At 44.7% G+C, this 24,097-nt stretch overlaps 1 protein-coding gene across 11 annotated transcripts in view; it reads left to right on the top strand.

The window, feature by feature from the left end:
• TRIO (trio Rho guanine nucleotide exchange factor) overlaps positions 1-24,097 on the top strand; it is a 372,523-nt gene that overhangs the window by 146,934 nt on the left and 201,492 nt on the right. For all 11 annotated transcript variants that reach the window (XM_004274483.3, XM_049708367.1, XM_049708366.1 and 8 more), the window contains exons 3-7: positions 1,948-2,062; positions 9,561-9,753; positions 12,017-12,529; positions 14,401-14,523; positions 18,688-18,879. In XM_004274483.3, coding sequence (XP_004274531.2) covers positions 1,948-2,062; positions 9,561-9,753; positions 12,017-12,529; positions 14,401-14,523; positions 18,688-18,879 — 1,136 coding nt within the window. The remainder of the gene's footprint in view (positions 1-1,947; positions 2,063-9,560; positions 9,754-12,016; positions 12,530-14,400; positions 14,524-18,687; positions 18,880-24,097) is intronic.

The following is a 24,097-nucleotide window of genomic DNA, read 5'->3' as shown; positions in this document are numbered from 1 at the left end:
TTACAAATAAGTAGATCTCCAATGATGTATATGAAAATGGCAAATCTATTACTGTTTGAAATCTAAATTAAAAACAATTTACTGCTTCTCACTTTTAATAGTACTTTTCATTCCTTCTGATATTTTTATTATTTAGAAAGAAGTAAAGCCAGTAGTTTGAAAAATTATGCAAGTTCTTATCAGGGCAAAGGGCCCAGTTGTGACATGCTGGCATGGTCCCTTTGTCTTCATATAAGCTCTTTGAGCCTCAGTATCTTTCATGATAAAGCCGGTGTGAGGAAATCTCCTAACAGGATCCTTGTGATGATCAGATCAGAACGCGTGTGTCAAGCACTTGATGCCATACCTAGCGTGTGTCAGCTGTGATGTCGTGTTGTTCCTATTTAATACCTGGGTTATTGGATTTATAAATAATTTAACATCTTCCTGGACTTCGTAACTTAACAGTACATGTGGGTCAGTTTAAGTGTTCAGAATCAGCACTTAGTTTTATTACTGTTGAGAGGAATTGTTAATCATTCTAGGACATGGTAAAGACCCATGTTGGTAAAAATGTGTTTTTAAAATGCCTGCGTCTTCTGCTGAACATGTTTCTGGCATTCTAAAAGGAAAGAATTTGGTTTTCTCTTGTTTGCTTGCTTGCCTTTTGCTTGCTTTTTCAGTTACGTCTGCTCACAAGGTAAATAATTAGGATGAGAAAATAATTGTTTCATGTTGTGGCTTGAAGTTTGAGATCTTATTGCTGTACTTCTAGAAAGAGATGACCAGAGCTGTAAAACTAAATGAAGCATGCACTTGGGAAAACAAAATTTTCTTTCTCTGTGTTCTTTTCTGAAAACCCTAATAGAAGTAATAAAATAAATAGAGTGGTTTCACCAGAAATGTTCAGTGATACCCAGCAGACTTCCTTAGGATTGTATCCATGTTCATGAGAAGCGTTTCTGCCTTCCTGTCAAAGGCCAGTCACGTGAGATTTGTGCTTAGTGTGTAATGTAATATTTGTAAAGTTCTTAAGCTAATTTAGTTCTATTTGAAAATTCTTGTGTGCCAATCTCTCCCTCTCTCTCTCTTTTTTGCTTTTGTGTGCGTGTGGCTTTGTGTGAGAGAGTGGGGAAGCTTGACCACAGGGGTCAGGTACTGCCCTTGAGAGGGGAAGGTGCCCTGGATCCCAGATTATATAAAGTAGCCGTCAGTGCAGAGTTTGAAGAACATTTCTGTCTTTTCCCTTTCGTGAATTAAAGCCCAATTTGGTTGGTAGCAAAGAGACAGAGCTGAGAGTGACGGGGAGGAAAGGAGAGGGGACAGTGTGGAGGAGAGAGAGAGAGGGAGGCAGAGAAAGGCAGAGAGAGAGGGCGTGAGGAGGTGGTTTTTTTTTTTAAATATTTATTTATTTATTTGGTTACACCGGGTCATAGTTGCAGCACTTGGGCTCCTTAGTTGTGGCCGGCGGGCTCCTTAGTTGTGGCCGGCAAGCTCCTTGCTTGTGGCATGAATGTGGAATTTAGTTCCCTGACCAGGGATCAAACCTGGGCCCCTTGCATTGGGAGCGCAGAGTCTTATCCACTGTGCCACCAGGGAAGTCCCTGGAGGTGGGAGTTTAAGGTGATGGAAGCACGTATACATGAAACCTTTTTTTCTCTCCAAACATGCAACTGAATAAAGGAGGGAACAAACACTGGAAGAAAGAGCTAGAACCTTCTGTGATACCTTCCATGTGGTGTGCAAAACTCAGACTTCATCGCCGGCGTCCTGGGAGGGATGGCATTGCCACCTGTCTCAGGGGAGCCAGGGATGCCGGCCTTTCATGGGGTCCTGCCGGGCCAGGAGGGCTGGGGGCACAGCTTCGCGAGAGTGGGTGGGCAGGCTGCGATGCTGGGCGCCCAGTGGCCCATAGAGTCCTGTTTCCTCTTGTTTCTGTCTGAGCCTCTTCCACATGTTTGTTTCCAGGTGGCAGAGATAAGCGCGGGGGTCCCATCCTAACCTTCCCGGCCCGCAGCAATCATGACAGGATACGGCAGGAGGACCTCCGGAGGCTCATTTCCTACCTGGCCTGTATCCCCAGGTGAGTCCCGCGTGGTCGTGGCTGGTCCCTGTCCCAGAGGTGCAGCGCTGCACACACTCCCCGGAAAACAGCCCACAGGAGCCTGGATTCTGATCAAAGTGCTGTCAAGTGAAAATCATGGTCTTTCTCCTTATTTTCCTTTTGTGACCCTCCTCGGTGCGGGGCTGAGAAGGGCAGTGTTCTGAGTGAGCAGGCTTGTGTGGTGGCGATGGGGGTGGCTTGGCCACCGGGCGGGGACCTTAGGTTGTGGTGCCCAAGGCGGAGGTAAAGCAGAGATGATCCTGATAACGGAGACCCGGCGGGCCGGAGGCTTACCAGTGGAGTGTGGTTTCTGAGAGGAACTTTCTGGCTCTGTGCTGCGCTCCAGTTCCTGGGAAGTATTCGGTTGATTTGTAGCGTGAACTTTGCAGGGCATTCAGAATCCCTACCAGCTAACGTCCCGGGACATGGAGTTTGGGAGCTCTCATTCAATCTGCGACCCGCTAGTGACAGCCAGGGGGATTTTCGGCGTAGACGCCGAGGAACACGAGGAATAGGCAAGGCTTTATTTTCTGGAGAGCCCTGACGTGAGGAGCGGTTAACAGCAGTGGGCCAGCGTGTATACCTGCGGAGTCTAGCATCTTTGCTTCTGCTCTAGAAACATATTACTGAGGTTTTACCTACAGAGCGAGCTGACAGCTGGCAGAGGAAACCCTCCCCCGCCTCCCACATTAACATCTCCATTTAATGGTTAAGATTAATTTTTGGAAAACAAAGTACTGCTCTGATATGATCCAAGCATACAGCCAGGCCTGGCATAAGAGGTGGCTGTGTGCCGGGGGTCGGAGCGGGACCCCCTGTGAGGAAGAGGTACTCTCACCCCAGAAGGGGGTGTGCTAAAGCAGGGCATGGCTGATGTGCGCCAGTGAAGAGGGATTTCCTAGGAGACTAAACGAGCGCAGGAAAAAGGACACTCGGTCATAGTATAGACTAACGAGTAGCCGTAAGGAACATGTTATGCCGAGAAAGCATAAAAGATGGTCAACAGCAGCGTAGTGGATTCTAAAGTTTGAGGTGAGTGTAACAGATCGCCCACGGAGCAGGGCTGGTGACTCTCCCCCGACCTCTTTGGGTTGACACCAGCCAGGGAAACAGCACTGACCTCTGGCCACCCATCCTCACTGTGGCTGAGGAAGGTCAGCTTTGGTGTCGATGGTCTGAGCTTCAGAGGGGGTTCTTGGGTTTTTCTGTAGGGTATCCTTTGTGGGAAAGCTATTACATCCAATCATCAGCAGCGTATTAATGGGCCCCTGCTTAAATATGTGGAAAAGTTTTCCCTTTCCTCTTACTCTGATATTTTCTTGGACTGTTGAACTGTTGAAATCACAGAGTTGGAAAGAGTTTTAGAAGTTATTTACTACTCACTGTCACTTATAAATAACAACATAGTTTACAGCCACTACTTACTGAGCTCTTACTATGTGCCATGTGCTGTGCTAATGATGAAAAAGAAACAGATACAGACGATGATGTGAAAAAACAAATCCCTGCCATCCAAAATGATGCTTGGTGTATAGTTCAATGAAACACAAGTTGAATTTCACCCAGGTGATCTTTTAGAAAACATTTACGCCGTTGGAATTCTGTATATAACTTTGGCAACTTGCTTTCTGGTTTTAAAATCCATATTGATTATAAATATAAAAAAACTACTTTTCCTTTCATTGATATCATAAAGAAATCGATTCAGGTATATTTTGAATCAGCTGGATGACCCACTTTAAAAAAAAAAACACAAAACTTTGTCCTGGGAATCGTGAGTGTAAACAAAACTAGAGAGAAGCGAACACCCATGGGCCCATCATCCAGCTCCAACGATTATTGGATTCTGCCCATCTTGTCTACTTCCCCAAGAAAACATAGCAAATCCCAGATATTCTCTCATTTCTCTCATAAGTTCCTCAGTATGTAGAGTGACCCTCCAAGCACCGAGCACAGTCAGTTCGTTTCATTGCCTGGCTTTGCTTTTGTATTTACAATTTCAAGTGACAGGCAATGCCAGTTTCTTGTTCTTGGTTAATGAGCAAATGAGAGAGATGGGATTAATTTGTATGTAAATGATGCGTTTGCCAAGTGATAGTGGAGGAAGGTTTCCCAGTGGTCCAAATAGAAGTGGCCACAAAAAGAGTCCTCTCCAGGTCCACCGCAGGTCCTACAGCGACTGACAGAGAGCCTTAGTGCCGCCTTCAGGGAGCCTGCAGAGGTGGGAGCGCTCTGGTTTTAGCCAGACAGTGGGATCAGTGATCATGTCAGGAGATGAATGGTGTGTGAATTTTTGGGGACTTGTGGGTTGGCTTGTTCTTTATTTGAGTCTATAATTTGTTGTTACAGTTTCAGAGTGAAATACACAGTCCTGGGCAGTGGGAGGGGCAGGGGGAGGATGTCCTGTGGGACTCCTGTCTCTGTCCACCACTGTTGATGTTTTCTGCGATGTGATGGTAGCCTCTGGCTGCCCCTCAGCCGGACAGTTACAGGGCTACACATTCCCGGATTTGGAGAAGTGTGCCATCCGGGAAAGCTTGGGGGTCAGAGTCAGACGGACTGACCTGGTTTACTTAATTTTATGGGTTTTCTGATCTACGAGATGTGATAGTAATCTGTACTTCTCGGATCACTGTGTTAATAAGTAAGATTATTTATGTACATGCCCAGCACAGTGTCTGACCTCATGGTAGCTGTCTCAGAAGTGGTACAGTAATGTCCATCTTTCGTATTTGCTCTTCGACTTCCCTTCAGTTGTTTTTCTTTTTGCCATGTGTTCTAGAACCAGATCATCTTGTCTGTTTTTTTTTCTGCGTGGCCTCCTGTCTTTGCCTCTTAAAATGTGGCCCCCAGAGTTAAAACATAATGTGATCTGAGAGTAGCGACTAGTTTTGAGTACTGTTGTTTGGGCCACCTTCCCTCCCCTCTCCCTTCCTTAAAAAACAAACAAACAAACAATTAGAATAATAGATTGGTTTTCGTATGATTAATTTGCAAGGGAACTTTTCCTTAAATGTGTAGGAGAAAAGTCACAGCGGAACTTCTTCGTGGTGTGATGAGGACTCCTGCACAGAAATGATAATCACGTTAGTCTTGGTGCACCTCTAGGTGTTTATTGCTCTTTTGAATTATACTCATTATGTTCTAGAACGTTTTGGCTTCTTTGGAATGATTTATTACAACTAAATGGATAAAGCACTCTGACTCTCTTTTGTCACCAATGAAATCATGTGAAAATTTTGAGTTGATTCATTCATGAACATTCATATAAAAATGTACCTTCTTCATCTAGGAACTGAAGAAAGGAGAGTTTCTCTTTTTTAGAGACCTGAATTGAAAAAGGACCTTAGTTTCATCTACATTTTTAAAAATCTCACAGCTAAAATGAGGCTCTTAGGTAAAACTGCTGAAATACCTGGTTAACAAGTCACACTTTGCAGTGAGCAGTGCCTTGAAGGAAGAGCATGGCATGGAGCCCTTCAGCAGCAGCTGTGCTTGTTCATTAGACGCTCAGAAATAGAGCTGTGGCTTTGGTCACGTTTGCAAGTCGCTGCTTTCTTAATAACGCGTGGCTTTTAACTTGATAAAGACAGATGGGTGCGAAGGATGTGCACTCCCAGCCCAGTTGGAGTGCTGCTTGCTTTACTTGGAAGTCACCGGTGGGAACAGTTGGATGGCGGAGGCAGGTGACTGGTTAATCCTTCTGTAAGCGCTGTAAGCTCAGGGCACCTTTTGCTTGTGTCTCTCTCCAGCTTGTTCCTCTTGTTAAGCCTGGAGTTATTCAGGATTCCTTCTAAGCCCCGTCAAGTGGAGGGGCTTTGTAGTTTTACGTACACACCACTGTGTAGAGCTATGTGAGGAGAAAGGCTGCCAGAGAATTTACCTTGATAGGGGAAGACCGATGCTTAAAGTGCAGGCACCAAACAGCAGCTCGTACAACAGCAGAACCTGTTGCCTGACAGCCTCCTGTCTTTGGTGTACGGCAGCAGAACACGAGAGTCTGGAGCAGAAGGTCCCAGCTGGGCAGCAGGCATCCGACGTCCTGCTCAGGCAGGTCTAGCCCCAAGGCGCTGTGGAGCCCAGAAGTTTCTACTGAATGGAATCTTGCAGGATGGCAAGCTCCTTTAGAACCCCAGGAAGTTCAGAATGCTTCATTTCAGTGACCTGGGGGATTTTAGGAAGCATTTCTGGGAGTGCCCAGCTACCTCTAAGGATTTGTGAAGGTGACCCGAGACGCTCCCAGGATCGTGGCCCAGGACCTACTTGAGACAGGAGGAGTGATAGCATGAGGAGTGTTGAGCCCTGTTAACTGTTTTTCAGTTCATATTCATACAGGAGTTAATCCAATCACTCCTGCAGCTTTCCACACTGGAGTGATAAGCCGGTGTGTTGGATCAGTCCGTTTTCTCCTTAGGGCTTTCAGGACTGTGTTCCTAGGACTGCGGGCCACCATCAACTCAGGTTCTGTCCCCACGGACTTTTCTGGAATGTTTTTGGGAGTATGCCTCTTATACTGATGAAGTTGTCATAGGAACTTGGAGTGTCCGTTACTCTACTGGTATGAATCAAAAGATAAGGAAAAGAATGGCGTGTGAGGGAGTGGGGAGGGCATGGAGGCGGGGGACGGGAGAAGGTAGGGGAGTAAGCTCACGTGAGAGAGTGTGAAATTGGTTTTTATTTCGACTTAAATTTAGGTGAGACTATGGATTTTTTTTCCCTGTCTAAAATGGTCTCACTTTATTTTTAGAATTTGTTTTTTTTTTTTTTTTTTTTTTTGGCGGTACGTGGGCCTCTCACTGTTGTGGCCTCTCCCGTTGTGGAGCACAGGCTCCGGACGCGCAGGCTCAGCGGCCATGGCTCATGGGCCCAGCCGCTCCGCGGCATGTGGGATCTTCCCAGACTGGGACACGAACCTGTGTCCCCTGCATCGGCAGGTGGACTCTCAACCACTGCGCTGCCAGGGAAGCCCTATTTTTAGAAATTTTTTATTAAAAAATTTTTGAAGTGTAGTCAGTCGCTTTACCATATTGTGTTAGTTTCAGGTGTACAGCAGAATTATTCAGTTATGTGTATTTTTTTCAGATTACTTTCCATTGTTGATTATTACAAGATATTGAATGTAGTTCCTTGTGCTAGTAAATCTTTGTTGCTGATCTGTTTTATGTATAGTAGTTGGTATCTGCTAATCCCAAACTCCTAATTTATCCCTCCCCCCAATCCCCTTCCCTTTGGTAACCATAAATTTGTTTTCTATGTTTGTGAGTCTGTTTCTGTTTAGTATATAGATTCATTTGTATTATTTTTAGATTCCACATATAAGTGATATCATATAATGTTTGTCTTTATCTGACTTACTTAGTAGGATGATCTCTAGGTCCATCATTTTTGCTGCAAATGGCAATATTCCTTCATTTTTATGGCTGAGTAATATTCCATTGTGTGTATGTACCACATCTTCTTAACCCAGTTTGTCTGTTGATGGTCACTCAGGTTGTTTCCGTGTTGGCTATTGTTAATTGTGCTGTTAGGAACATTGGGGGAGATGTATATTTTTTAATTAAAGTTTTCATTTTTCACTGGATATATGCCCAGGAGTGGGATTGCTGGGTCGTATGGTAGTTCTACTTTTAGTTTTTAGAGGAACCTCCATACTGTTCTCCATAGAGGCTGTACCAGTTTACATTCCCACCAACAGTGTAGGAGGGTTCCCTTTTCTCCACACCCTCTCAGGCATTTATTATTTGTAGACTTTTTGATGATGGCCATTCTGACCGGCGTGAGGTGATAACCTCATTGTAGTTTTGATTTGCATTTCTCTAATGATTAGTGATGTTGAACATCCTTTCATCTGCCTGTTGCCAGCTGTATGTCTTCTTTGGAGAGATGTCTATTTAGGTCTTCTGTCCTTTCTTTTTTGATTCGGTTGTTTGTTTTTTTTTGGTATTGAGTGGTATGAGCTGTTCGTATATTGTGAATGTTAACCCATGTCAGTCACATCATTTGCAAATATTTTCTCCCATTCTGTAGGTTGTCTTTTCGGTTGCTTGATGGTTTTCTTTGCTGTGCAAAAGCTTTTAAGTTGGATTAGGTCCCATTTGTTTAGGGTTTAAAAAAATTTTTTTTTATTGGAGTATAGTTACTTTACAATGTTGTGTTAGTTTCTGCTCTCCAGCAAAGTGAATCAGCCATATGTATAATATACATATATCTCCTCCCTCCCAGATTTCCTTCCCATTTAGGTCACCACAGAGCACTGACTTCCCTGTGCTATACAGTAGATCCTCACTAGTTATCTGTTTTATACATAGTAGTGTATATATATCAATCCCAATCTCCCAGTTCATCCCACCACCGTTTTGCTTTTGTTTCTTTTGCCTTGGGAGATTGACCTAAGAAAATATTGCTACAATTTATGTCAGAAAATGTTTTGCTTATGTTCTCTTCTAGGAGTTTTATGGTGTCATGTTTTACATTTAAGTCTTCAAACCATTTTGAGTTTATTTTTGTATGTAGTGTGAAGGGAGACCATGGATTTTTAACCCAAGTTTATGAACACTCTGACTTTTGTTTTTTTCTTTACTGAAGATGTGCTTTCTGTATATTTCCCATGTACTCAGAGGTTGAGATTTAATAAAGTTAATAATTTTTATTTCTTCATCAAGGACATTCTTAAGACAAACTGGCTCTTTTGTTTTAACAGCTAGAACGTGGAGAGGAAGAATACGTGGCTCCTAGCACTACCTTGACTTGTGCTCAGAGCCAGCGGTGTCCACCGTGGCCTGTGCGCCATTGGCGCAACCAGCTGAAAAGGATAGATTTTACCCCACAGACCCCGCCAGAAGGGTGCCAAGGATCCCCGGGGGCGGGTGGACCACACCTGAGAACTTCTGAGGTAGCTCAGGGGCCTGGGACAAGTTAAAGGGAATAAACTGGGACATTCAAGAGCTCCTGCTATCACCAGCACGCCAGCGCAGGTGGTTTCGGCTCCTGTGACCCCAGAGTCCCGCGTGACTGCTGTTCACTGCTCTGCGTGTGCTGCTGGGGTTCTGTCCATGCTGTTTAGCGGCCCTAACAGTTACTAGACAGCATGTGTGATCAGTTAACGCACAAAAGACCAGAGAGATGGGCAGGACGGTCATTGCTCTTCTCCTAAAGAGAAGGCAAGATGCAAAACCGTGGACACAAAAGAAAAAGTTTGAAGGTTTTTGAGGTTGAACCCTGTGCGTGAATAGTCAGTCTACTCTGTTAAGGTACCGGGGAGGGTGAGGACCACGGGTGAGACCTAAGCTCTTTCTGTAATGCTCTCTCGTCCGCCAGCTCCCTGGGCACAAGTGCTGGCCAGCCAGGCGGTGGGTGGAGGGAGGTGCCCCACAGGCAGCAGGATGACGGAAGCAGAATCGGCCTTGCCCAGCAGGACTCTGACCAGAAAAAGTGGTGGGAGTCGCGTGGTTTCAACCTGTCTTTTCTTTCTCTGTAGTGAAGAAGTCTGCAAGCGAGGATTCACGGTGATCGTGGACATGCGTGGGTCCAAGTGGGACTCCATCAAGCCTCTGCTGAAGATACTACAAGAGTCCTTCCCCTGCTGCATTCACGTTGCACTGATAATCAAGCCAGACAACTTTTGGCAGAAACAGAGGACTAATTTTGGCAGTTCTAAATTTGAATTTGAGGTAACTTCCCTGTGTAGCCAGACCAACTAAACCAGTAGGTGTGGTTTATTAAAAGCTTTTCCGTCATCATTTTAGGCTGGTTATAGATTTTTAAAAACCACGTATTCAACAAGAACTGCATATCTGACGTACATGTGACATGCAAAATTAGTTATTGTGTAAAATAACACAGTTAGGCTTGTTTCTCGCCTTATCCCAGTGGGTGTTTTGCCCATGGAGGGTTTAGGTTCCAGGCCTCTTGTTTCTGGGTAATGGGGCTACTGGGGTGTAAGGCGTGTGTCTTAGAAGCCTGTTTCCTTTTACTACACGGGATAAAATAGCTTTACTGTTCAGTGCAAGTGGCTTTAGGTGGCTTCAGAGTCATCATCGTTACCTCAGCCTTGGAAATAAGGGAATGTTAGGGAGAAATGCTCAACTTCACATTTCCTGAGGAAAATGTGTGGGAGAGACTGACTTTTCATCGTGTCCTGGAGAGGATGGTGTGCCGTGTATTTCACACGTCAGGTCTCTCGTTTATGAAAAGGGAGAGGTTCCTTGAAAACCTATGTGGGGCTCTGGATTCAGTTAGCACCCAAGGTCGTTGTCTTTCAGATAGTGTGTAAAACAGACCTCAACCCGCTGGCTTACTCTCCTTTCCCCTGGAAACTGCTCTCTCTAAGTAAGCTACCAGGGTTCTGACAAGGCTTTGATGCAGCTGGTCTCATCAGATGATTATGGGGGGAAAGTATTCTGGCCAGCTGGAAACTTGATTCATGCCATATTCTGTAATAAAATTTAAGTATTTTCTAACAATAAATTATAATAATTTTTAGTTGAATAGATCGCTTCCTCTAGCCACTTTGCCCAAACATTAGGTTTCAGTGAATGTATTCACGTATTTCAAGGTTAACAACAATAATAGTATTAAACATACCACACAATATTAATTCTTAAGCTTTATGTTACATGTTACACACACTTTTCAATGTCTTTTCATGGGTACATTACTTGCATTTTAAAATTTCTCAGTCCATGGTATTGATTTTCAACCTGAAATCTGAATTTAGTTTTAATTTGAATTTGAAACTGCACCCAAGAGGTTTAGATGAAAGGTGAAACCAGTAAGCCTTTATCTTCACACACAAGAAGAAGTGATTTTGGAGGACAGTTTGTTGGATATTATATTAGTTATTCTCTTGACGCAGAATGTAAAGTGTGTTGTATTTAATGATACACGTTTTAAGCAGAAATAATGATGTGGTGGTATAATGTATGCAGGTTTTTGCTTGTCTAATTGTGATCTTTCCCTCTGGGCCTTTAAAAGTTTCCTGCACTGGCTTTTCTATTGAACTTGTCTGTACATTATCACGAGCTTCTGTCTGTGAAGTGATTGTCTCCATGGACATTATTAAAGTCTGGGCAGACGAGACAGGGATAAACCGACAGTCACGCTTCAGGCAAAAGTGCTGGCCGAGGAGCCGCCCCTCTTTCTCGCTCTGCTGCCTTTTGCCATTTCTTATGTCAAACAGCATAGAGATACAGTTCTAGGTTTCTCTAAGGCTGGAGGTGACAGAGGTGGGGCTAAACGAGCCTTTCTCTGTTTTATCTTTTGGTTCTAGGCCACACATCTTTTCCCTCTCCCTTTGTCTTCATATTTACCCCACCTCACCCCCAGTTATGTTTTCCTTGAGGCATAATACTAATATTAACTCTGCGTCACCTTCTGATAGGATGAGATGAAGATTTCTTGCTCAGGTTGTGATTGACTAAAACTTTGTTAGATTGGAATGTAGTCGATGATGTATTGAATACAACACTTGTACTGCTCAGAATCGCTGCCGGTTATTGCAGTGAATGAAGCATTCCCTCTCTCTCCAACTTTGTGAGAAGAGCTTCTGCCAGCTTTCTTGCTAACCCTTGTGTATTTTCTACATTTTAAAGAAGCCATTCATATTCTAATGTGCCTAAGATAGTGGGTTAATTTCCGCATTCTTGGAAGGAAATCTAATATCTTTAGCTGTCCTGAAATTCATATGATTCTATAATTTGGGGTATTGCAACTAACATATATGTGTTGCTCTAATGGATTTGTCGTTCACTGACTGTACTAATGCCTCTTTCATTTACATTTGTTTTTATGGGGCCAGAACAAGGTATGTTACGTTTTCTATAAATGGATTACTTGCTTTAAGTTTGATCTGTGATTAAGCGTTGCAAACTGCATTATGATAAGACCGTATAAGATTGGTTCATCTTCTCATACATGATTTTTTTTCCCCTTAAGACAAATATGGTCTCTTTAGAAGGCCTTACCAAAGTAGTTGACCCTTCTCAGCTAACGCCCGAATTTGACGGCTGCCTGGAATACAACCATGAAGAATGGATTGAAATCCGAGTTGCTTTTGAAGACTACATTAGCAATGCCACCCACATGCTGTCTCGGCTGGAGGAGCTTCAGGACATCCTAGCTAAGAAGGAGTTGCCTCAGGATTTGGAGGGGGCTCGGAATATGATCGAGGAACATTCCCAGCTGAAGAAGAAGGTGATTAAGGCCCCCATAGAGGACTTGGATTTAGAGGGACAGAAGCTGCTGCAGAGGATCCAGAGCAGTGACAGCTTTCCCAAAAAGAACTCGGGGTCAGGCAACGCAGACCTGCAGAGCCTCTTACCCAAGGTGTCCGCCATGCTGGACAGGCTGCACTCAACGCGGCAGCACCTGCATCAGATGTGGCATGTGAGGAAGCTAAAGCTGGACCAGTGCTTTCAGCTGAGGCTGTTTGAACAGGATGCTGAGAAGGTAAAAGACGGGGGAGGGACGCTAAAATGCGCCACGGAGGGAGGCTTCCTGGATCCTTGGGTCTCGGCCGAGGCTGGTTTGGTCAGGAGAAAGGGCAGAATGAAAGGGCTGGGGAAGGGTAAGCCACTCGCACGGCATCGGTGGGAGACCAGCAGCGTCGGTTCAGAGACCTCCCCTCAGTCTGCTTTCCACTGCTACTCACTGTGCAGCGCAGAGCTCTTCTAGAAACTTAGAGTTGCTAATTACTAATAGTTTGGTTTAGAATGCCTGTAAGATAGACGAGAATATTTTCAATTAAAAGAGTGAAAACTTTGTAGGATATATTATTGAAAGCAGTAGTTGTTCGAGTATTTTTCTAATAACTGCTCTTCCACTCATAAAAGCCAGTGAGAAAACACCCTTCAGATCTACTGTTGAGTATGTTTTTACAATAAAAGGCGAGTAATGAATTAAAAATAATAGCTTCTGGGAAATAGAGGCAATAATTACTTACGGTTTCATGTTTCCGTATTGTGCTTGAGTCAGACCAACTGGCCAAAGTGAGCTCTTGTCTGTCTCAGCAACGTGAGCAGGACACTTATTTAGAGGAATACGTTGCAAGCCGTGAACATGAGTGAATTGATCCCTCTTAATTTGAGCTCACTGAATTTTTTTTCATGGACGGGAAAATTTTTTGTAAAGTTAGAAAACATTAAAAATCTTTGCTATAAAAGGACCTTTTGAAAGGTGACAATCCACCACTATTTTCCAGTAATATTATTTGGTAAGCTTTTAACCTCTCTTTATGGTTAAAGTACAGCTGACCCTTGAACAGCACGGGGGTAGGGATGCTGATGCTTCCTGCAGTTGAAAATCCAGACTGCTCTCTCTGCCTCCAAGACAAAGGAATTGATAAATGACTCACCCGAGGACAGCAAGCTGAAACAGTTTGGATAGAATCAGGCCTCCAACTCTAGTTCTTTTGATTCCATATATTGTGATCTCTAGTTGAACACAACTCTCCCCCACACTTAGTTAATTTAAAGATGTGTAAAATGAAAATATAGGTACTCATTTGTTGAAAAAATATCTGCATATGAGTAGACCTGTGCAGTTCAGACCCGTGTTGTTCAAGGTTCAACTGTAGTGCCTTGTCAAAGATACTAGAAAATCTTCCTTTCAATTACTAGACAAACAGGTGACTGTCCCTGGAAGTCACATTCACATCACAGAAGCAGTGCTAATTGATAATCATTTCTTTTTCCTTAAATGTTTTCCTGGGAACAATGAAATTAACATCCTTTTCCAGGTAGCATCTGTATAGAATCTTAAGAGAGACGTCATTGTTAAAGTTTTCCCCATTTCTTTTTATTTTTACGGTAAATTTTATTGTTTGCATTTGCACAGGGATTTTTTAAAATTTTTTATTCTTGCACTAAAGAGCATAACCTTTTAGTCATTGGAATTGCTGTCAGTAATCTGTGGTCAAAGCAAAGCCCATCCAGAAACCTGTAAGTTTGTAACTTCACCTAACGGGTCTTTTTTTTGCAGAGCAGTGTGCCTAATTATGTAGTTCAGTATAGAAGAGAGACTGGGTTGAGAGTCAGAAGATTAGAGTTTTAATTAGCCTGGGGGATTTGAATACCTCTCTTTACTTATCTGCTCCTTAGTCCCTCATCTGTCAAAGCAACACACTAGATAAGATTTTCTTGTAGCTCCTGCAAGTTCAGAGCTGCTGACTGGTTAGAAGTGGAGAATCTTCTGGGCCCTGGCGCCTGAGAGGTTGTCAGAGGAAAGACGCCACTCTTTCTTGGTTCGGTCCCGTGCTGGGAGCCGCGTCAGTCATTTCTTTTTCTGGAGTGATTCCAGGTTGTCTTTCTTCATTCCGGTAGATGTTTGACTGGATCACGCACAACAAGGGCCTGTTTCTGAACAGCTACACTGAGATTGGGACCAGCCATCCTCATGCAATGGAGCTTCAGACACAGCACAACCACTTTGCCATGAACTGCATGGTAAGATCCTGTGGGAACAGAGGTATCCTGTGAAAGTATAAAACGGGAGGTTATTTACACAGATCATTCCCAGCACACTGCGGGGAGCCCATGCAGGGGCTTCTGACAGCTCAGCGGCAGCAGCTGACCTCCAGGGGCGGGAAGTTCTCTGTGGGAGCAGTGTTTACGTAACAAAAGCGAAAACAAGCAAACAGACAAACCAGTGAAACTCGAACCAATTACTTGGCCAGTGCCACGTGCACGGTTTTGAGTCTGGCTCCTGCGCTGTACGTCCTGGGAGCCCGCGGGGACCCAGAAGAGCTTTTCAGAGGCCGAGTGAGCCTCCGGGACCAGCCCAGTGTCAGTTTGCTGGCCGCCTGCCCTTCACGCTGAAGGAATCAGCCAGCCTGCTGTTCACCTGGAGGGCATCCTTCAGCTCTCGTCAAACGGGAGCGCTCCTCCCAAGGTGAACGCAGGGAGTCGGGTCTGGACGCCAGCCGTGCCTGGAATCCTCTGGCTCCCTTTGATGCCCTGGGCCTCTTGTGATTGGACAGCTGCGAGACTACAGTGCAAACAAACACCCCAAAAGAAACCCAACAGTGAATTTTAAATAACGGTCTTATTACATTTTTGGAGTTAATATAACTGCAGTAGAGCTGTAGTTCTGTAGGGTATATGGTTACTTCTCTAGAGAGTTATTCTAGAAATTTTCACCTTAGAGACAGAGTTTTGGTGTGGACTTTGAGCCAGAATTACGAGAATTCACCCTTTTAGCCTTGTAACGTGCGTTAAAGAGCATTGAAACGATGTGCAGACGGGGTCTTCGTTTAAATTAGTTCAGTAAGATGCCATTTAATTAAAGTTCAGTCCACAAAGTGCTCCACTTTAGGTAGTTTCAAAGATAAGATTCAGCGATAAAATGTTTGTAATAGACACTGTCCCAGAAGTTTGATACTGTTCTTGAGTTTGAGGTAAGAGAATTTTGGGGTTAAGTGATTCAGACTGGGGAGAGGTGAAGAGAACGCAAATGTGGGCCTTTGGGGGAAGCGTCTTAGAAGAATTTGTTCCTAAAAAAATTCCTATCAATTTTTCAGAATATTCTGAAACTTCTAGTAATGGTGAAAGGCACGTTCAGCCGACCATATCACATACTTTAAAAACTAGAAATGTTAAAATACATTTTGTAAAAACTAGAAATGCCCGGAAAGGGTCCTCTCCCTCCCCCAGCACTACTGTGACACATTTAGGAATCAGCAGAAGAGGAAGCATGTGTGGAAGACAGGTGTGGTGTGTTAGGAATGTAGAGGTTTTAAATTCTGACTCTTGTTTACCGCATGACCTTGGGCAGTCTGTTTAATCTCTTTGAGCCTCGGTTTCCTAATCTCTGAAGTGGGGATAATCTCTGCCTAACACGGTGTTACATTATTTTACTTACTCTGTATGTGTAAGACACTAAGCAGAGTGCTGAACACAAAGTAAGTACTTGATAAGTGGTAGTTTTTATCAGTGATGTTATCATCTAATTAAAAATACTGTCAGTATTTTTAGTATATTATAGTAAGAAACTCTTAAAAGTATGGGTGACTTTTTTTAGGTTTAAGTATATTTTCTGTTTTTCTATGATACATTTTTATCACTTCTCTAAGTAAAAATTTTAATTGAAAAAGGATGTGGTAACCCTGTGCACTGCGTGGTGACAGCTCCTGGGAGCGCTTTCCAAAAGCCTACCAGCCCCTGGTTCCGAACACCTCCCTGAGTCCTCAGTATCTGTCTAGGACATTTATTTATGCAGAACCGGGGCCTGTTAACCTTCAGCCCTTTCTTGTGCTATCTACAGTGTTTTCAACATTTTTTGACAAAGAAAATCAAAGTGCTAGATATCAGTAAGCAAAGTTGATAATCTTCTAAGAAAGCATTTTAAGGGACAGCAACAATCGTGCTCATTCTCCTGTCACAGGTTTTTTTTTTTGGTTTTTTTTTGTTTTTTTTTTGCGGTACGTGGGCCTCTTACTGCTGTGGCCTCTCCCGTTGCGGAGCATAGGCTCCGGACGCGCAGGCCCAGCGGCCATGGCTCATGGGCCCAGCCGCTCCGCGGCATGTGGGATCTTCCTGGACCGGGGCATGAACCCGTGTCCCCTGCATCGGCAGGCAGACTCTCAACCACTGTGCCACCAGGGAAGCCCCACAGGTATTTTTAAAGTCTATGATGGTGAGAGTCTAGGTGGAGGTACTTCTAACGTAGGGAGTTGTACGTTTGTACATTGCCGTGCTTGTGTACACACTTATTGGGGCTGTGTGCCACGTGGTTCCTTCCTCCTGCAGTAAGTGACAGAGGTATGGACGAGGCATAAAGCATAGAGCAGTACTCTATTTGCGGAGCACAGTCTGTTTGAGGGGATGAAAGTAATCCAGGGCCCTGAAACAGCGTCAAGGGGGACCCACAATGGAGCCATCCAAATGGACAGCTCTTCTCCGGATGCTGACACAGGGCATCTGCCGATGCTCTTCCCAACAGACCTTTTGGGTAGATTTTCCTCTTTGAGCATACAGAGAAAGCAAAACTTAGTGAATGTGGCCACCTGTCACCGGAGAGGGAGAATGCATATGAGAAGGGCAGACACTGCTCTTGACCTAGAGGATGCTAGTTAGAGCGTTAATGCCGCATGAGTCAGTGAGGCCAGTTCCCCAGGGATTGTGGCCTTGACTGGATGTCACAGCCTCACAAAGTACCCCCTCCCTGCCGCTGCAGACACCCGGATGTGTGGTAGCTGATTGGAGCCTGCAGCCCAGAGAAGTACCTCCGAGGCTGGCGGCTGGCTTTCTAAACCCAGATAAAGGCGACTCCACCTAGTTTAGGTTTAGGTCAGAAGTGGAGGAAAGGAATGAGTAAATGAAGGTACAGAGACAGAACGACAAGTGCATTCTCTAGGACGCTTACTTGGTGGGCTGGAGACTAGGTGACAGTGACAAGGCTCATGTAGGGGTCCAGGTGTGAGCCAGTGGGAGACTGGCCTGGAGGACTATGGCAGGAAGGAGGAAGACTGTAGAGGAGTTTGGGTAGGTTGGATAATTAGATTTGATTTAGGGGCAAGAATCGTAGGAGCCAGAGGTGAGTCTACGGTTTGGGGAGACCCATTGCAAGGTGCAGTGTTGTGGTGCGTCACGAAAAATAATAAGTAATACATACATGGAGAGCAGCAGCCTGGGATTTGTTGAAGGTGTGCATTCCTCACTCTGCCTTTGCTGCAATGTGACGCTTAAAGAAGATTGAAGGTGGGAGGGGAAATACCACAGTGAGAACTCCTTTTGCAAGAAAAATGCTTTTTTGTTTTTTAAAAACCTTGCACCCTTATTTTGCGGCAAGCTAGTGGACTTGAAGACAGAGATTGCAACACAGTAGAAAAGTGTGATTTAAAGTTTGAACACAGCGCTGTTCTGTTCGCACCCCAGTTCATACTCCTTGGTGAATGTGAATCCATTTACAGATTTTCTGTTGGCGCCAGAAAGATGACTTGGGCTTATGTAGAAAGGAGAGCTTGTTTTCACACAAAATAGCCTCTGGTTGCTAAGTACATAGTTTGTCGTTTCTGGCTTCTAGTTACAAACTGCAGCGGTGGGTTCCTGCAATTCTGGGTAACTGCTTGCCACCTGGACCCTTTTCAGGATTTGAGGCCAAGAAGCGAGTCATAGTGCGTTTGTGTGCACCCACTTGTGTGTGTGACTGCTTTGTGCCTACCAGTATCCCTCCCAGCTAGTTGATCTGTAATTTTGCAGTTTTTTTTTTTTTTTTCTCGGTACGCGGGCCTCTCACTGCCGTGGCCTCTCCCGTTGTGGAGCACAGGCTCCGGACGCGCAGGCTCAGCGACCATGGCTCACGGGCCCAGCTGCTCCGCGGCACGTGGGATCTTCCCGGACCGGGGCACGAACCCGTATCCCCTGCATCGGCAGGCGGACTCTCAACCACTGCGCCACCAGGGAAGCCCTGTAATTTTGCAGTTTTAAAAATAGAAACTGAGACCAGTACCTATGGTTTATGGAAATCCAAATAGCAAAACACATGTCCTATTACCCCCCAGCTGAGTCTGTTGTTAAAATGTAACTTTGCAGCGAGCGCTCTCCGCATTTCTTGGAAAGACAGCCCGTGCGCCTTCCCCTGACCAGCCCCGCTTTCTGCCCCCTTCGCAGAACGTGTACGTGAACATAAACCGCATCATGTCGGTGGCCAGCCGCCTGGTGGAGTCGGGCCACTACGCCTCCCAGCAGATCAAGCAGATTGCCAGCCAGCTGGAGCAGGAGTGGAAGGCGTTTGCGGCCGCCCTGGACGAGCGCAGCACTCTGCTGGACATGTCGTCCGTCTTCCACCAGAAGGCAGAGAAGGTCAGTGCCTGGGACCCCCCGCCCCCGGCCCGGAGCCCTGTGTTCACACGGCAGAGCCCAGGAGGACGCTGGGGCCCTGAAGTCCACGGCTGCGCCCAGCCCGCTGTGCAACCTCAGGCACGCTGTTCCACCTCCTTGTCCCTTACTTTCCTCATTTGTAAAGTGGAGAGAAAAGTACGGACTTGAGCGGCCGTTGCATGGTGTAACGCGGTCATTCATATTAGCTGCTGCACAGGGCCTGGTACGCTCTAGGGACTCGCAAGTGGCAACTGCTGTCCTTTATCCCCTCCTGTCCCTCCTCATCATCACTTGAGGATTCCACTGAGGGTGCTTTGGCAGCAAGTAACAGAAAGCCTGACTCTCAGGTTTAGACATCAGGGGTTGTTGAGTTCTTGTCTCACAACACAGGGAATTGCAAAGTATAGGGAGTTCCAGCCGCACAGTGGTATCAGGGCTGGGTGGGCTCCTGGCTGGGCCTGGCCATCCCCTTGGGGTGCCGGGTGTGTGCCGCAGCTCCCAGCGCCGGCCCCTCTACTGTGGTGTCCCACGCGTGCAGGATAGCGGTGTCGTGTCCTCTCACTTTCTCGGGGCGACAGTGTTTTCAGAAGGTCCCTCCAGCCCAGCCTGCTTCACTACAGTCCCCTTGGCCAGGAGACGGGTGCCTGCCCACACCCTGGCTTCAGGGGGGCGGGGAAGGGCAGTTCTGGGTTCTCAGCCTCCCTGGCAGGGGCAAGGCTCTGCCAGCCAGGGCTGCGGTGGGAAAGTGGCTTTGGGATGTGGTTTCCAGTGTCCCTCACAGTTACCAAGTCATTTGTGTGGATTCGGCTTCACATCAGCTTCATCTGCTGATGTGCTGGTCACAGTACCTTATTTCAGAGGTAACATGTGATGTGTGCCCTTAACGCTCCCCACGTGCCCACAAACAGGCGAACCTGCTTCAGTGAACACGCCTGGAAAACAGCAAAAGGAAAGTGAATTGCTGTGACTCAGATGCTAGTGCTGGAAGCCTGGGTGGTGAAACACCTTTTCAAGACATAGAGGAAGAAAGCTCAGGAACTTCGGGCCACTAGGAAGACACAAGTGGTTGCCTCAATCGAAACTACTAGAGCTTCCTCAGGGATAGTTACGGGAGGAAACCTACATTCATAGGGATCTGCACTGACGCTTCTAAGAAGGAAGTAGTATCCCTTTAATCTAGAAACAGTCTCTGTTGAGGAGTGAAGGCAACAGGGAGGGTAGAGGCCCCACCTTGCCTGGCATCTTGGCAAGGCAGCTGGAATGTTGCACCAGGTGCTAATTATGAGTGATCTCAACTCTAGAAACCTTTAAAGTGTGAAGCAATTGAGGAAACAGAGTGGGATGGAAAGGGGAGAAAATCTTAAGAGTCTCATGTGAAAGCTGTGAGTAGGGACTTGCACGTTTCAGTAGTCAGGTTTTTCTGCTAACTGTATGCATTTCGGTGGTTTGATGATAAAGGAGAAACAAAGCCCCCCACCCAGAAACAGTTTGAATTAAAGTAACAGGAGCCCCGTTCAGCCTAAAGCAGCGCTGTCTACACTTCTCTGTGGCCACCTCTGGTCCCTGTCATTGTCAGGGTCGTGGTGGGTTGTGCGTTGGACATTATCGTGGGTGGGAGAAGAGCTTTGTGGCCCCCGCTCGTGTGCCATCTGGAATGGTAACATATAGTGTGGGCTGCAGCCACCCCCTGGGCCTGGAGGTGTGTGAGTTGCTTGTGGGCCCCTAGAAAGGTCCTTTAAGACGATGTGAATAAAGTTGAACAGGGACAGGCTGCTTGGGGGAATAATGGATAGTTTGAAGCATAATAACGCATAGGGAAAATCTCTCTAACCATGGCAGCTTTCAGAATTGCAAATAAACCCAGAAGATTAATTGCTGCTCTGACCTACCTGAAAAGAATGTAGAAATGTGGGTGCCATGGGGTGTTTTCCCACCAGTGTTTTATTATAAAAATTTTTAGACATGCAGCGAAGTTGAAAGAGCCTGAGGTGTTTTTATTTGGATAAAATAATGGCTGTCATTTATGGATTTGAAGGAAATGCTACTAGATGAATACACTCTGGAACAGAATTTCGTGGGATCCTGCGTGAGCTCTAACAGTGCTTGCAGTCCCTGTGTGTCAGTGGCCAGAGAAGATGCCAAACATGACCACTGACATGCAGATGCTCTGAAGAAGATCACACCTCCTAAGTAGTTTTCCTCTTCCCGGGAGAGGGATCTCCGAATAGGTTAACTTTGTTCCCTCTTTTTAAATGCTCCGTCTTCTAGTTATGCTTCAGCTGTTCTCATAAACTCGGTAGGGAAAGGACCAGAACCTGGACATCATAAATAAGGTTTCCATCACAGCCACCCCTTTGACCCTCATCCAGTTCTCATTAAGAATTTAAATGTGATTAGGGTGACAGAGGGCTCAACTCTGTGACCCTGTGGTTAATGGTGTCACTGAAGGAAGCAGCCTTCCCGGAAGGAGGACAGCTCGGCTTTGGAGGGGGGTGTGCTGCGCGCCCAGCCTGCTCCTCTGTCTCTGTGGGTGTTCTTCTGTTGGTGTTCATTTCTGGGTTTTTTTAATTTTTGAATTTTATTTTATTTTATTTTTATACAGCAGGTTCTTATTAGTCACCAGTTTTATACACATCAGCGTATACATGTCAATCCCAATCGCCCAATTCATGCCCCCCCACCCCCACCCCCCTCCACTTTCCCCCCTTGGTGTCCATACGTTTGTTCTCTACACCTTTGTCTCAGTTTCTGCCCTGCAAACCGGTTCATCTGTACCATTTTTCTAGATTCCACATATATGCGTTAATATACGATATTTGTTTTTCTGACGTCCTTCACTCTGTAGGACAGTCTCTAGATCCATCCACATCTCAACAAATGACCCAATTTCGCTCTTTTTATGGCTGAGTAATATTCCATAGTATATATGTACCACATCTTCTTTATCCAATGGGCATTTAGGTTGCTTCCATGACCTGGCTATTGTAAATAGTGCTGCAATGAACATTGGGGTGCATGTGTCTTTTTGAATTACGGTTTTCTCTGGGTATATGCCCAGCAGTGGGATTGCTGGGTCATATGGTAATTCTATTTTTAGTTTTCTAAGGAACCTCCATACAGTTCTCCATAGTGGCTGTATCAATTTACATTCTCACCAGCAGTTTTGGAAGTTTCCCTTTTCTCTACACCCTCTCCAGCATTTGTTGTTTGTAGATTTTCTGATGATGCCCATTCTAACTGGTGTGAGGTGATACCTCATTGTAGTTTTGATTTGCATTTCTCTAATGATTAGTGATGTTGAGCAGCTTTTCATGTGCCTCTTGGCCATCTGTATGTCTTCTTTGGAGAAATTTCTGTCTGTTTAGGTCTTCTGCCCATTTTTGGATTGGGTTGTTTTTTTTAATATTGAGCTGCATGAGCTGTTTGTAAATTTTGGAGATTAATCCTTTGTCAGTTGATTCATTTGCAGATATTTTCTCCCATTCTGAGGGTTGTCTTTTCGTCTTGTTTATGGTTTCCTTTGCTGTGCAAAAGCTTTGAAGTTTAATTAGGGTCCCATTTGTTTATTTTTGGTTTTATTTCCATTACTCTAGGAGGTGGATCAAAAAAGATCTTGCTATGATTTATGTCAAAGAGTGTTCTGCCTATGTTTTGCTCTAAGAGTTTTATAGTGTCTGGACTTACATTTAGGTCTCTAATCCATTTTGAGTTTATTTTTGTGTATGGTGTTAGGGAGTGTTCTAATTTCATTCTTTTACATGTAGCTGTCCAGTTTTCCCAGCACCACCTATTGAAGAGGCTGTCTTTTCTCCATTGTATATCTTTGTCTCCTTTGTCATAGATTAGTTGACCATAGGTGAGTGGGTTTTGTATATCTTTGCCTCCTTTGTCATAGATTAGTTGACCATAGGTGAGTGGGTTTATCTCTGGGCTTTCTATCTTGTTCCATTGATCTGTGTTTCTGTTTTTGTGCCAGTACCGTATTGTCTTGATTACTATACCTTTATAGTACAGTCTGAACTCAGGGAGTTTGATTCCTCCAGCTCTGTTTTGTTTCCCTCAAGACTGCTTTGGCTATGCTGGGTCTTTTTTGTCTCCATACAAATTATAGGATTTTTTGTTCTAGTTCCATAAAAAATACCATTGGTAATTTGATAGAGATTGCATTGAATCTGTAGATTGCTTTGGGTAGTAGAGTCATTTTCACAATATTGATTCTTCCAGTCCAAGAACATGGTATATCTCTCCATCTGTTGGTATCATCTTTAATTTCCTTCATCAGTGTCTTACAGTTTTCTGCACACAGGTCTTTTGTCTCCCTAGGTAGGTTTATTCCTAGGTATTTTATTCTTTTTGTTGCAATGGCAAATGGGAGTGTCCTTAATTTCTCTTCCAGATTTTTCATCATTACTGTATAGGAATGCAAGAGATTTCTGTGCATTAATTTTGTATCCTGCAACGTTACCAAATTCATTGATTAGCTCTAGTAGTTTTCTGGTGGCATCTTCAGGATTCTCTATGTATAGTATCATGTCATCTGCAAACAGTGACAGTTTTACTTCTTCTTTTCCAATTTGGATTCCTTTTATTTCTTCTTCTTCTCTGATTACGTAGCTAGGACTGCCAAAACTATGTTGAATAATAGTGATGAGAGTGGACATCCTTGTCTTGTTCCTGATCTTAGAGGAAATGCTTGCAGTTTTTCACCATTGAGAATGATGTTTGCTGTGGGTTTGTCGTATATGGCCTTTATTATGTTGAGGTAGGTTCCCTCTATGCCCACTTTCTGGAGAGTTTTCATCCTAAATGGATGTTGAATTTTGTCAAAAGCTTTTTCTGCATCTATTGAGATGATCATATGGTCTTTATTCTTCAATATGTTAATATGGTGTATCACATTGATTTTCGTATATTGAAGAATCCTTGCATCCCTGGGATAAATCCCACTTGATCATGGTGTATGATCCTTTTAATGTATTGTTGGATTCGGTTTGCTAGTATTTTGTTGAGGATTTTTGCATCTATATTCATCAGTGATATTGGTCTGTAATTTTCTTTTTTTGTAGTATCTTTGTCTGGTTTTGGTATCGGGGTGATGGTGGCCTCTTAGAATGAGTTTGGGTGTGTTCCTTCCTCTGCAATTTTTTGGAAGAGTTTGAGAAGGATGGGTGTTAGCTCTTTTCTAAATGTTTGATAGAAT

This window comes from Orcinus orca, chromosome 3, assembly GCF_937001465.1.
Source record: "Orcinus orca chromosome 3, mOrcOrc1.1, whole genome shotgun sequence".
Taxonomy (NCBI): domain Eukaryota; kingdom Metazoa; phylum Chordata; class Mammalia; order Artiodactyla; family Delphinidae; genus Orcinus; species Orcinus orca.
This window is presented reverse-complemented; position numbering and strand designations above follow the sequence as displayed.